General features: G+C 40.9%; 1 protein-coding gene across 1 annotated transcript in view; it reads left to right on the forward strand.

Annotated features, from left to right (window-relative positions):
• Window positions 1-1882: 1882 nt before the first annotated feature.
• The window catches only part of LOC307270187 (NLR family CARD domain-containing protein 3-like), a gene marked incomplete at its 3' end in the record, with an annotated part of 28697 nt that continues 17777 nt past the window's right edge, over window positions 1883-12802 (forward strand). Inside the window, exons 1-8 of the mRNA XM_080053354.1 lie at window positions 1883-1973; window positions 2131-2235; window positions 2392-2496; window positions 3913-4017; window positions 4829-4933; window positions 9634-9738; window positions 12105-12183; window positions 12479-12680. Coding sequence (XP_079909480.1) covers window positions 1912-1973; window positions 2131-2235; window positions 2392-2496; window positions 3913-4017; window positions 4829-4933; window positions 9634-9738; window positions 12105-12183; window positions 12479-12680 — 868 coding nt within the window. The 5' untranslated portion in view covers window positions 1883-1911. The remainder of the gene's footprint in view (window positions 1974-2130; window positions 2236-2391; window positions 2497-3912; window positions 4018-4828; window positions 4934-9633; window positions 9739-12104; window positions 12184-12478; window positions 12681-12802) is intronic.

The following is a 12802-nucleotide window of genomic DNA, read 5'->3' on the forward strand; positions in this document are numbered from 1 at the left end:
CATTTGCAAACATCTCAAATAAACAGTTTTTAGGTCACTATGGGGTGTTATTATGTGCAGACTTTTGAGGAAAATAAATACATTTAACCCAGCGTTAGTCCAGACTGTAACAGAGCGGAATGTGGAAAAAGTTAAGCGCTGTGAATACTTTCTGCACTGAACCTTCCCCTTCAATCTCCTGTTCCTCATGGAGCCATTACACATCAGACTTTATCTCCACCCTGTTCTTTATGGAGCCATTAAACATCAGACTTTATCCCATCTCTGTTCTTTATGGAGCCATTAAACATCAGACTTTATCCCATCTCTGTTCTCAGGTTAATGTTTAACCCTCACGTCTCTGGTTCCTGCTTCAACTTCAGGTGAACGTCGTGTCGCAGTTTATTTTCTCCTCTGAAGCTGCAGCTGAAGGTAAGAGATCCACTCTGCTCTCACTGTTAACAATAGTAATAATGATAATAATAATAATAATAATAATAATAATGATAATAATAATAATAATAATAATAATAATAATAATAATAATAATAATAATAATAATAATAATAATAATAATAATAATAATAATAATAATGATCGTATTTCATTATTAAATCTAGTTCCAGTAGGAACAGAAACTATGTGGAATGTGTCCAAACTCATAACTTACATCGACAAAGTTTTTTTTTTACATAAAATTCATTTTAATTCAACATACGTGGTTTGATTAAAATTGTGTTTTATTTTTTTTTTTTTTTTTTCTCTTGTTGCAAAGTTTAATTTATTACTTCAGGTTTTTCTACAGTTTTAACTTGACAGAGGTAGGGTGTGTGTTTCTGTGTGTGTGTGTGTGTGTGTGTGTGTGTGTGTGTGTGTGTGTGTGTAAACTATCTCAGTTTGACATGAAACTAGTGACGAAGGAGGTGACACAGCCGTTAACAAAGATCCTCCATGTTGTGTTAATGTTATATTATTATTAGTACTAGTTACATATGAGTGTGTTGCTGCAGTAATCTACTCTGACAGTGTGCTGTTAGTACTAGTTACATATGAGTGTGTTGATGCAGTAATCTAATCTGGCAGTGTGCTGTTAGTACTAGTTACATATGAGTGTGTTGATGCAGTAATCTACTCTGGCAGTGTGCTGTTAGTACTAGTTACATATGAGTGTGTTGGTTCAGTAATCTACTCTGACAGTGTGCTGTTAGTACTAGTTACATATGAGTGTGTTGCTGCAGTAATCTACTCTGACAGTGAGCTGTTAGTACTAGTTACATATGAGTGTGTTGCTGCAGTAATCTACTCTGGCAGTGTGCTGTTAGTACTAGTTACATATGAGTGTGTTGATGCAGTAATCTACTCTGGCAGTGTGCTGTTAGTCTGGTGACTGCAGTAAAGGAGCTGAGCACTTCAGCAGGAAACTTTGGACTTGTTGTTCTACTACATGTATCTGACGGCTCGTTACTTTACACATTCACATTTTACTCACAAAGTGTTTGATCAACAAGTCAAATCTGAAGTTAGATTAAAGTATCAGCAGTGAATGAAACACTTCACATGAAGTCTTCCCCTTCTGCTGTCTCATGAAGGACATTCTGTTCTTAATACTTGTAGTAAACTTTGCATTTCCCCGTGTAACAGCAGCAGTAGTGAATACTGGTTGTGTACAGGCTGCTGTACTTCATGGTCTGTTTCTGGCTTTAATCTGGCGCCATCTGCTGGACGTTTGGAATTATACAAATCATTTATCTTTATTGTGTGTGTGTGTGTGTGTGTGTGTGTGTGTGTGTGTGTGTGTGTGTGTGTGTGTGTGTGTGTGTGTGTGTGTGTGTGTGTGTGTGTGTGTGTGTGCGCGTGTGTGATGGACAGGAGGATTCCAGTTGATGTGTTTTCCCTCCAGGTGAAAGTGTGTGTGAAGGAGTGGGCTCTGCTATGGATCAGAGTGAGGACAGAGAGGAGGGAGGGGAACATGGCGGCCAGACCAAAGCTCAGAGGTGACATGAGGATCTCTAACTGTCCATGACTCAAATCACTGCACCACCATTATTCACTCTCAAAGCTGTGTGTGTGTGTGTGTCTGTCTGTCTGTCTGTCTGTCTGTCTGTCTGTCTGTCTGTCTGTCTGTCTGTCTGTTTGTGTTGTGTTCAACAGACCAGACTCTCCTGGACCTGGAGCCAGCTGTTTGTCCTTCAAGAGTGACGACTCTAAAGATTTTTGGTTTGATTTTAAAGGACAACAGCCGTCTGCTGCAGAGAGGTAAACTGTTACTAACATTTAAATATCACTGATTCATGTTTTAACAGTTTATTTTCCGCTTGGCTCATTTATATTCTGACATGTGAAAGCTGCTCAGTGTAACTCCTGTGTTCTGGTGCAGTGCAGATTATTGACTGTTTCCTGTGTTTCTATCAGGAGGAAGCTGGAGACACCAGAGCCCAGCTGTTGGTCCATGAAGAGTGATCACTCTATGGATCGACCTATAGTCTTCAAAGATGGACGTCCGTCTGTTGATCTGAGGTAAGGATTTAAAACTTAATAATAAAACCCTGTGAGAAATCCAGTTTCTTGACAGATATAGTAAGGGAGAACGGGGTAATCTGAGCCACTTTTTACATTTGCTCCCCTCTAAGCGAGCTAAAATGATTTATCACTCAAATTTACACATTTCCCATTAATTCAGGATGTTTCCTAGAAATGGGCATTAGCAGAATTTTTTCAAGACATAGGGCAGTGAAAATATGATTGTTTTAAAAAAAGTTGTCATGTGGCTCACTTTACCCCAGCTGTGGGGTAAACTGATCCATTTACTTTTTCCACTCTGAAACTACCATAACAACACATATTGTAACAGTAAGAATCCTGAAAGCTAGCCACACATTCCAGAACTAATGTCGGACTAGTAAAAGAATGATGGGGTTTGGTCAATTAAGCAAAGCAAATTTTCTAAGCACTTGAAAGTAACTCTGAACAAAATCAAATACAACATATTACAATTCAAAAGGTTTCAGAACCAGTTAGATTAGAACACAGTCTGGGGGTCAGCACACAGGACCCTTAGAGCCAGCTAGTGTCTGGGGGTCAAAGCATAGGAAAATCAGAACCAGCGAGAACAGCCTGGGACTCAGAACACAGGAGAAGACCCAACTGGATTATAACATCAGCCTGTCATACTCTACATCTAGGCCTACTCTACATTCCAGCCCTGAAGGTTACAGGGAAAGATGAGAAGGTGCTCTTTCCGTGTGGTTGCCCCAGGTCGTCTTCCTGGTGTATTTCCTTGGCATTATGGCTTTTCTACAATGTGTATGACATTAAAATAAAACATATGTCATGTAATATATTACATTAAAATATGTTTAAGACTAAACTTAACTTGTGCCTCATGGTGGGGGAAAGTGAAATAGTGGCTCACTTTCCCCCACAGTATTTGGCTCACTTTCCCCCACCACCACAATTTGAGAAAAAACTACCTCTCTTAGCATTTCAGGCTAATCTTCAGTTATCAGCATCACATGGTTTCATATGTTGGTAGTTCATCAACACGTATGATAGAAGTTTTTCTACGTGAATACATTTGCTTTGGCACAACAGTTGATTAAGTTGACAGGAAGAAAATTTACTTTTACATGCAAAATACCTATTTTGGTGAAAAAAACATGCTTACCACAGCACCATGAGGTCCTCTCTTTCAGGGCCAAAGGGAAATGAGAGGGGCTTGAAAACATATATCTCACATGACCACAAATGTTTTCCGTTGCCTAGATACAGGGGGTGGCTCACATTACCCGATGCCTCAGATTCCCCCGTTCTCCCCTACTTGTGTTTTTGTTTTTTTCAGCTTTGTTTTTCTTCTCGTCATTTATATAATTGTGTGTGTGTCTGTCTGTCTGTCTGTCTGTCTGTCTGTCTGTCTGTCTGTGTTGTGTTCAACAGACCAGACTCTCCTGGACCTGGAGCCAGCTGTTTGTCCTTCAAGAGTGACCGGTCTAAAGATGATTGGTTTGATTTTAAAGGACAACAACCGTCTGCTGCAGAGAGGTAAACTGTTACTAACATTTAAGTACCACTGATTCATGTTTTAACAGTTTATTTATTTTCCGCTTGGCTCATTTATATTCTGACATGTGAAAGATCAGTGTAAGTCAGTGCTTCTCAAATGGCGCCGTGAGTTGTCGGGGGGGAGGGGGGGGGGTTGGGTGTGGGGGGGTGTCCTTGATTTTCAACTGACCAAAACATTTATTTTTATTTTTTATTTTTTTTGCTAGACAGCGCGATGTGTGCTTGTGTATGGTCATATCCGCGCGAAAGGCCGCGATTTGCAGTAAATAAACGTCCACATGTGTCTCCAAGTGTCTCTGTAGGCTATTTAAAAAGAAATCAAGCAAGTAGACTAATAATAACATTAATGAATTATTGATTATCGCATCACAGAAGGCCTATTGGCCTATAATAATAAAAAAACACCACCTTAACTATGTTTACAGTTTAAATTTTTTTTAATGAAATGCAAACCTCAGTGAATCATTTGCTCTTGTTTCTCTGTCCTGAGATTCACACAGACTGAGCAGTCTTGTTTAAATGTTACAAATTGAGCTAATAACCTGAACTTCGATTTTTTTTTAAGTTGCTGCAGAAGATATCTCAGCTAATTTTATAATCTAATATGCATCTAATTTGATAATAAGGTGATTGTATGCAGAATGCTCATGTCAGAAACTCATTCAGGGGGGGCGCGAAAACATTTCTGTCCCCTAGGGGGGGCATGACAGAAAATAATTGAGAACCACTGGTGTAACTCCTGTGTTCTGGTGCAGTGCAGATTATTGACTGTTTCCTGTGTTTCTATCAGGAGGAAGCTGGAGACACCAGAGCCCAGCTGTTTGTCCATGAAGAGTGATCACTCTATGGATCGACCTATAGTCTTCAAAGATGGACGTCCGTCTGTTGATCTGAGGTAAGGATTTAAAACTTAATAATAAAACCCTGTGAGATATCCAGTTTCTTGACAGATATTGTAAGGGAGAACGGGGTAATCTGAGCCACTTTTTACATTTGCTCCCCTCTAAGCGAGCTAAAATGATTTATCACTCAAATTTACACATTTCCCATTAATTCAGGATGTTTCCTCGAAATGGGCATTAGCAGAATTTTTTCAAGACAAAGGGCAGTGAAAATATGATTGTTTTAAAAAAAGTTGTCATGTGGCTCACTTTACCCCAGCTGTGGGGTAAACTGATCCATTTACTTTTTCCACTCTGAAACTACCATAACAACACATATTGTAACAGTAAGAATCCTGAAAGCTAGCCACACATTCCAGAACTAATGTCGGACTAGTAAAAGAATGATGGGGTTTGGTCAATTAAGCAAAGCTAATTTTCTAAGCACTTGAAAGTAACTCTGAACAAAATCAAATACAACATATTATAATTCAAAAGGTTTCAATAGGCTCTGTGCACAAGTCTAGTAGCGAACTTCCGGTTTCGCCTGGTGTCGGCATACTAGTTTCCGGTGTCTCAGTTACCACGGTAACCTTACACTAATATACGAGTATTTCATTGGAAAAGGGGATTAAATGTAGCCTATGGGATTGTTTAAACAACAGTGAAGTGCCGGTGGGTTGAATTAACACTTTTGTGAAACACGTTGCTTAGTTTAGAGTAGATATAATAGCGGTTTGAGCTTCCACTGCAGTGGATACATTGGATTAAAAGGATTGAGGTTTCGGACAACACATACAAAGTAAAGGTATGCAGCCGACATTTTGAGGACCATCTAATCATCAGTACTGATAAGAGTAGACGGGTACTAGTTACAAGCTACGTCCTATCGTTGTTTGAGTGGAACAACTATGTTGTTATCAAAGATACGGGCCTGTGTTTGGGAGCGCAGAACACGAGCATCAAGCCCATAACCTGGCTCGGACCCCGGCCTAAGAGGATCCTGAGCACGACGTTGTTTAAATACTTGAATAGTTAAAAAAAACGCACAACAAGCTCCGACAAACAGCTGCTATGTACACACAAGCACACTTTCATCATCACATCAGGCAAAAGCTACAACCTACAGCGCACACAACGGCACCGACACAGTGAAGACACGCCAGCCGCACACACAGACACGCACCATCATCACCAGCAGCGCATTGCCTCAAACGACTAAAATAGAATAAAAGTCATTGGATATCACAGCATGAATGAACTTTCCTATTTAGCCACTCTGCCACCCTCAAAAGATTTTAAACTCACCGTAGCTGGCAGGTGTGCAGCAGCATCCTCAAACACGATGGTGGTAGGCTAGCAGGCTAAATCCCATGGTGAATCCACAAATATTCCACTATAATATTCCACAATTTGTCCGATGAAAAAAGCAGCCTGCAACCAGTTAGTTTTCCTGCAGTCAGTCTATCCCATGTCGTTTCTACTTGTTGGTAAAATGCCTTCCAACAATGTTCCTCTTTTGTGTTAATGCTGGCGTTAATTTTCCATTCTTATTGATCCTCATCTTCAAAATCGCGTCTTGGAAATGGCAATGCTATCAAGCTTGCAGCAATATAGTTTATTCTTCTGCAGCCGTGAATCACATTCATTTCACACTTCGCGCTCACTGACCCGTCAGACCTGTCAGTGGCCCTCTGTCCACTGTAATCGTGAAGAACAACTTGTGGTTGGCTGATTCACCCGTCACTTACTAAGTGATCATAAGTACTAACCAATGAGTGAGCGAGCTGTTACCTTTTATTCTTTGTTTTGCCTAGATACAACAATATTCTACATTTTATTGGATAACTTTATTTTCAAGCATTTCGGACACCAACACTGTCATTTCTAAAGCGAACTTCATAGGAAATCAGGATAAAATGAGAATTAAAATAGATTTGTAATTGAATAATGAATAAGACATAATTGCTGTTGTCAGGCTCTTTCTGAAGTCCCTATCAAGTTGTCCTCACGATTTAAAAATGCAACGCTACCCGTGGAATAATGACTGCAGGAAAACTAACTGGTTGCAAGCTGCTTTCATCGGACAAATCGTGGTAAAAGTGGAATATTACTATCTATGGATTTACCATGGGATTTATAGGTAGGCTACACGTCCGCCTATCGTATGCGGATTATGCTGCACACCTGCAAGCTACGGTGAGTTTAAAAACGTTTGTGGGTGGCAGAGTAGCTTATAGAAAAGTTCATTTATGCTGTGATATCCTATGATTTTTATTTTATTTTAGTTGTTTGAGGCAATGCGCTGCTGGTGATGATTGTGCGTATGTGTCTGTGTGTGCGGCTCGCGTGCCTATTTTGTCGGTGCCGTTGTGTAATAAGCTAGCACCTATATATTTTAGTATTGCATAATACATATGACCGCAGCTATCCCCATGAACACAGTGGGAACGGGCTTATAATGGTTAGTTTAACGTTTGGCTTATCGTCATAGCTTAATCATACACTCAGATTGTGAGGCTTCTCTATTTTCTTCGTGGACACTGCTCTGACAATAACTTCAAATGTTCCCTGATCTTTACTAGACACTAAGAGATGGGCGTAATAGTAGGCCTAAAGTAAGCACAATAAGAGACAGTTGGTGTTTCAAATACAAAAAAAAAATTACGCTGTTAATTAAAAATCCGGTGCACCACTTACTTAACCTCTTACTTATACAAATAACTTAAATATCAAACCTAAATCCCTTTCCCGCTTGCTGGTTGGAGCAAAATATTATGAAGTTCAACTGTATGGACCGAGTCAGTAAGTACACCGGAAACTAGAATGCCGACACCGTCAGTTGACTTCCGGGTTCTAGTGCACAGAGCCTATAAAATTCAAATGAAAGATAGAACCAGTTAGATTAGAACACAGTCTGGGGGTCAGAACACAGGACCCTTAGAGCCAGCTAGTGTCTGGGGGTCAGAACACAGGACCCTTAGAGCCAGCTAGTGTCTGGGGGTCGAAGCATAGGAAAATCAGAACCAGCGAGAACAGCCTGGGACTCAGAACACAGGAGAAGACCCAACTGGATTATAACATCAGCCTGTCATACTCTACAACTAGGCCTACTCTACATTCCAGCCCTGAAGGTTACAGGGAAAGATGAGAAGGTGCTCTTTCCGTGTGGTTGCCCCAGGTCGTCTTCCTGGTGTATTTCCTTGGCATGATGGCTTTTCTACAATGTGTATGACATTAAAATAAAACATATGTCATGTAATATTACATTAAAATATGTTTAAGACTAAACTTAACTTGTGCCTCATGGTGGGGGAAAGTGAAATAGTGGCTCACTTTCCCCCACAGCATTTGGCTCACTTTCCCCCACCACCACAATTTGAGAAAAAACTACCTCTCTTATAGCCTGGCATTCCCAGACCTGCCACTAGGCGCTGGCAAATTAAATTTGCTGCGCGTGTTGGTCTGGAGACGCTCCGTTGAAGCTTATCAAGACTACCAGAAATCTGGTATAACGTTTCAATTGGTTCTATCTAATATGGGCGCGCCAGAGCCCTTTATATGGTGCTCTGGGGAGGACGTAACCGGATGACGACAGTGACGTGCATGCGACGTCGAAGCTGTGATAGTAAACATCAAAGATGGCTGCGGATATGTTGTGTGAGTTTGAGACTGCTTTGGCCTCGACCCTTAACGAATTGGAAGACGGGACTCATAGCTTTCACTAGCAAGTAAGTGGAATGTTCTGTTTTGCCGACCGACAACGGCAAACGTTTAATTGAACAGTTTAACAGCTGTTCGCTAAACGAACGGGGCTTACGTCACTTGTGCATCGCTCTGATTGGTTGTAGTGCTATCCAACTGCGTGCAGTGGCATTTGAAATGCACGAGTAGGAGCCGCCCCTAGAGTTGGAAATTACTATTGATCGTCGCCAGACCCTCTATCGTTCAAGATATCAGGGTCAGGATTTCCAGGCTACCTCTCTTAGCATTTCAGGCTAATCTTCAGTTATCAGCATCACATGGTTTCATATGTTGGTAGTTCATCAACACGTATGATAGAAGTTTTTCTACGTGAATACATTTGCTTTGGCACAACAGTTGATTAAGTTGACAGCAAGAACATTTACTTTTACATGCAAAATACCTATTTTGGTGAAAAAAACATGCTTACCACAGCACCATGAGGTCCTCTCTTTCAGGGCCATGGGGAAATGAGAGGGGCTTGAAAACATATATCTCACATGACCACAAATGTTTTCCGTTGCCTAGATACAGGGGGTGGCTCACATTACCCGATGCCTCAGATTCCCCCGTTCTCCCCTACTTGTGTTTTTGTTTTTTTCAGCTTTGTTTTTCTTCTCGTCATTTATATAATTGTGTGTGTGTGTCTGTCTGTCTGTCTGTCTGTCTGTCTGTCTGTCTGTCTGTCTGTCTGTGTTGTGTTCAACAGACCAGACTCTCCTGGACCTGGACCCAGCTGTTTGTCCTTCAAGAGTGACCGGTCTAAAGGTGGTTGGATTAATTTTAAAGGACAACAGCCGTCTGCTGCAGAGAGGTAAACTGTTACTAACATTTAAATATCACTGATTCATGTTTTAACAGTTTATTTTCAGCTTGGTTCATTTATATTCTGACATGTGAAAGCTGCTCATTGTGACTCCTGTGTTCTGGTGCAGTGCAGATTATTGACTGTTTCCTGTGTTTCTATCAGGAGGAAGCTGGAGACACCAGAGCCCAGCTGTTGGTCCATGAAGAGTGATCACTCTATGGATCGACCTATAGTCTTCAAAGATGGACGTCCGTCTGTTGATCTGAGGTAAGGATTTAAAACTTACAATAAATAAAACCCTGTGAGATGTCCAGTTTCTTGACAGATATAGTACTTGTGTTTTATTTTGTTTTTCTTCTCGTCATTTATATAATTCAACTTCTGACTTCAGTTTAACATTGGACCAGACATGAGCTCATTCTTTATTTATTTATTGGGTTTTTCATTTTTTTGAACAACAAACAAACATAGGGAACAGAGGGGTATACTACGAAGCGAGATTAAGGGCTGAGCGAGGTCTGTTGAGTCTAAAGCGGTCTAAAGCCAGCATTTTCAGTATCACGAAAGGTGGCTCTCTTTCTACCTGGCTAGATCACCGTGGTAACAGAGGCTGCACGGCTAGCCTGCCCAGACCAGTTTTTGTTTCAGAGTTTGAGCTTAAATTCGGCTCTTAGAGCGCTGCCCTTTAAGGAAACTACACATTTTGAAATCCCGCGGACCTGACAATATTGTCTGAGCGCTACATTCTCACTGAGGAAACTGTTACATCTAAACTTATTGATCAGTAAGTTAATGAACGAAACGAAGCCGTGACATTAGGCTTACAGAGTGAACTGTCACATCGCGCTGGGGCTTTTTGCCTCATGCATACAGTTATTGAAAATGTTAAATAGCCCACACCTATACTGTATACAGCGCCACTCTATGCTCTCCTCTCAAATGATTTTACCTGGCGATCTACACACACTGGCTCTTAATAAAGCGTTCAATAAAATCACAGGTTGCAACATTATTTCACTGTAGGCTTCTTTCTTTTCATCAGTAGCGATTACAGTTGGGACGTGACAGGTGACAGCTGTCACAGTTCGGATATCGCTGCAGACTCGCAGGTTAAGCTTCTCACAGTAGATTCATATTTGTCCGAAAAATCCAGACTGCAGGTTTTTTAATGTAGGCCTATTGGTATTTGTAAGATTCAAATAAAAGGCTAATAGTCTAAATCAAAATTGTATTCATTATGATGTGGCCCAAAACTAAAGTGATTTTCCATAGGCTATTCATTTGGGGACAGTGTCAGACTTAAATTACATTCTTAAGTGTGGGACTATAGGCGTAGTGCTATAAATATAGCAAAGTAGCCTATATATATATATATATATATATATATATATATATATATATATATATATATATATATATATATATATATTAGGCTAAATGGTATAGTGTTCAAATCCGAGTTCAACGTTTCATTGTTTTATAATGTCACGTTGCGCACTGCGAGAACGATCGGCAAGATAAATAAATCATTTCCATGCTGGCAGCATTCCACTCTCCTTAGCCTATTTGCAGTTAGAGTTTTTTTCGGCTCTCTGTTTTCTGCTGTAATAATTCAGACTGACAAACTCTTCCTCTTGAATGAAGTTGGCGACACACTTTTGTTTTACTCAGCTGCTCACAATCAGTCCGTTTGTGTAAAGTTAGCGGCACAAGATCAGTCCAGTCTGTGCGGATGCAGAGTCAAATGACGGCCAAACGCCCCCTCTCATGGGGACGCGCACAGAGCCTGAAGCTGAAACTCTCGTTCAACATAAGAGGTTGATAACTTCTGTTAACGAAACTTTGTTTCATTGTATATATTGTAACATTTAATGGAAGATACATTACAATACTGTCTTGCTATGAACTTTGCCTTACTAAACTTATGGCTCCATACATGTAAGAGATAAGTTCAGAAGAAGTTCTCCCTAAAACTCTACCGGTGCTTTTAATTGCAATGTGAGGTATGATTTATTACATCCTTGGAAGGAGAGAAAAGACTCCCCTCTTACTGAGACCTTGTATGCTGCCAACTCAAGGACCCCCTCCACACATATATCTTGGACATTGTATTAACTGTGAACATCTGCCTTTGGTTAATTAAGGACACACAAACTGGGTTTTTGCGCATACACCATCTCACTACATATAATCTCTGTACACTGTTCAGTCTTTGTCTCAATCTTGATGCCACACTGAGCTGTGACGTTTGGATCGAACCCTTGCATTTGCTGTGCAAGTAAAAACTTCACCTGAATTCAAACCTTCCTTGACTCAGTTCTCTTTTATTACAAACACTTGGGTTTTTAATAATTCTAATAACTTCCTTCGTGATACCGGTTAGCTCTGAGCGAGGGTATGTGTTATGTTGAACCAGATCAAAAAAGAGAGCCGGGCTCTGTTGAGTTTGTTTTGTAGTACACCCCTCTGATGTCTCCGGGTATAAATAAAATATAAATATGTACAAATACACATGAAAAATTTGAAAAAAATAAATAAAAATAAACAAGTAGCAACTAAATAAAGTTAGAGGGGAAGGGGGGGGGGGGGGTTTAGTCCTGGACATGAGCTCATTCTTCATGGTTTCTCCACAGAGTCGACCAGCAGATCTCAGAGGTTCCCAGTGGGCGGTCTGACCAGCAGCATCAAACACACCTGGACTCCTCATTCAGGGTCTGTACATGAACAACTACTTTCCATCTGTTCTGTTCACAACAACTTCAGGGCGGCTGTGGCGAGGTTGGTAGGGCGGTCGACCCTCAACTACAGGGTTGGTGGTTCGATCCCTGGTCCCCCCGCCACATGTCGAAGTGGGAACAGGTCTCTGTCTCAAGTCTCAATGGGATTTACCTGTATAAATAAAGGTTAACTGTTAGGACCAGTGGACTGTCAGTCTGTCCAACATGGATCTGATGTTTGCTTCATGAGTTTAGTTTGATCGTGTCGTTCTTATAATATTCTGTTCCAGCTGCTGGAGAAAAACATCGTCAGGTTTGTGAAGAAGGAGCTGAAGAAGATGCAGAAGCTTCTGAGTCCAGATTACCCAGAATGCTTAGAGGGTCAGAGTGAGGATGAGGAGCAGAGCAGCAGCAGAGAGGCATTTCTGAAGATCACACTGGACTTCCTGAGGGGCATGAAGCAGAAGGAGCTGGCTGACCTTCTGTGGAGCAGTAAGAGCATTTCTCTAACCCCTGGAACACACATCCTATCTCTACTGCACGTCTGCGTCTGATTTTCCCCCGACCGTGTTAACACACTCTAGTCTAGTGGCAACACATCCAACCTCTGAAAC

Source organism: Ammodytes marinus, assembly GCF_949987685.1.
Source record: "Ammodytes marinus genome assembly, chromosome: 25".
Classification (NCBI taxonomy): Eukaryota; Metazoa; Chordata; class Actinopteri; order Uranoscopiformes; family Ammodytidae; genus Ammodytes; species Ammodytes marinus.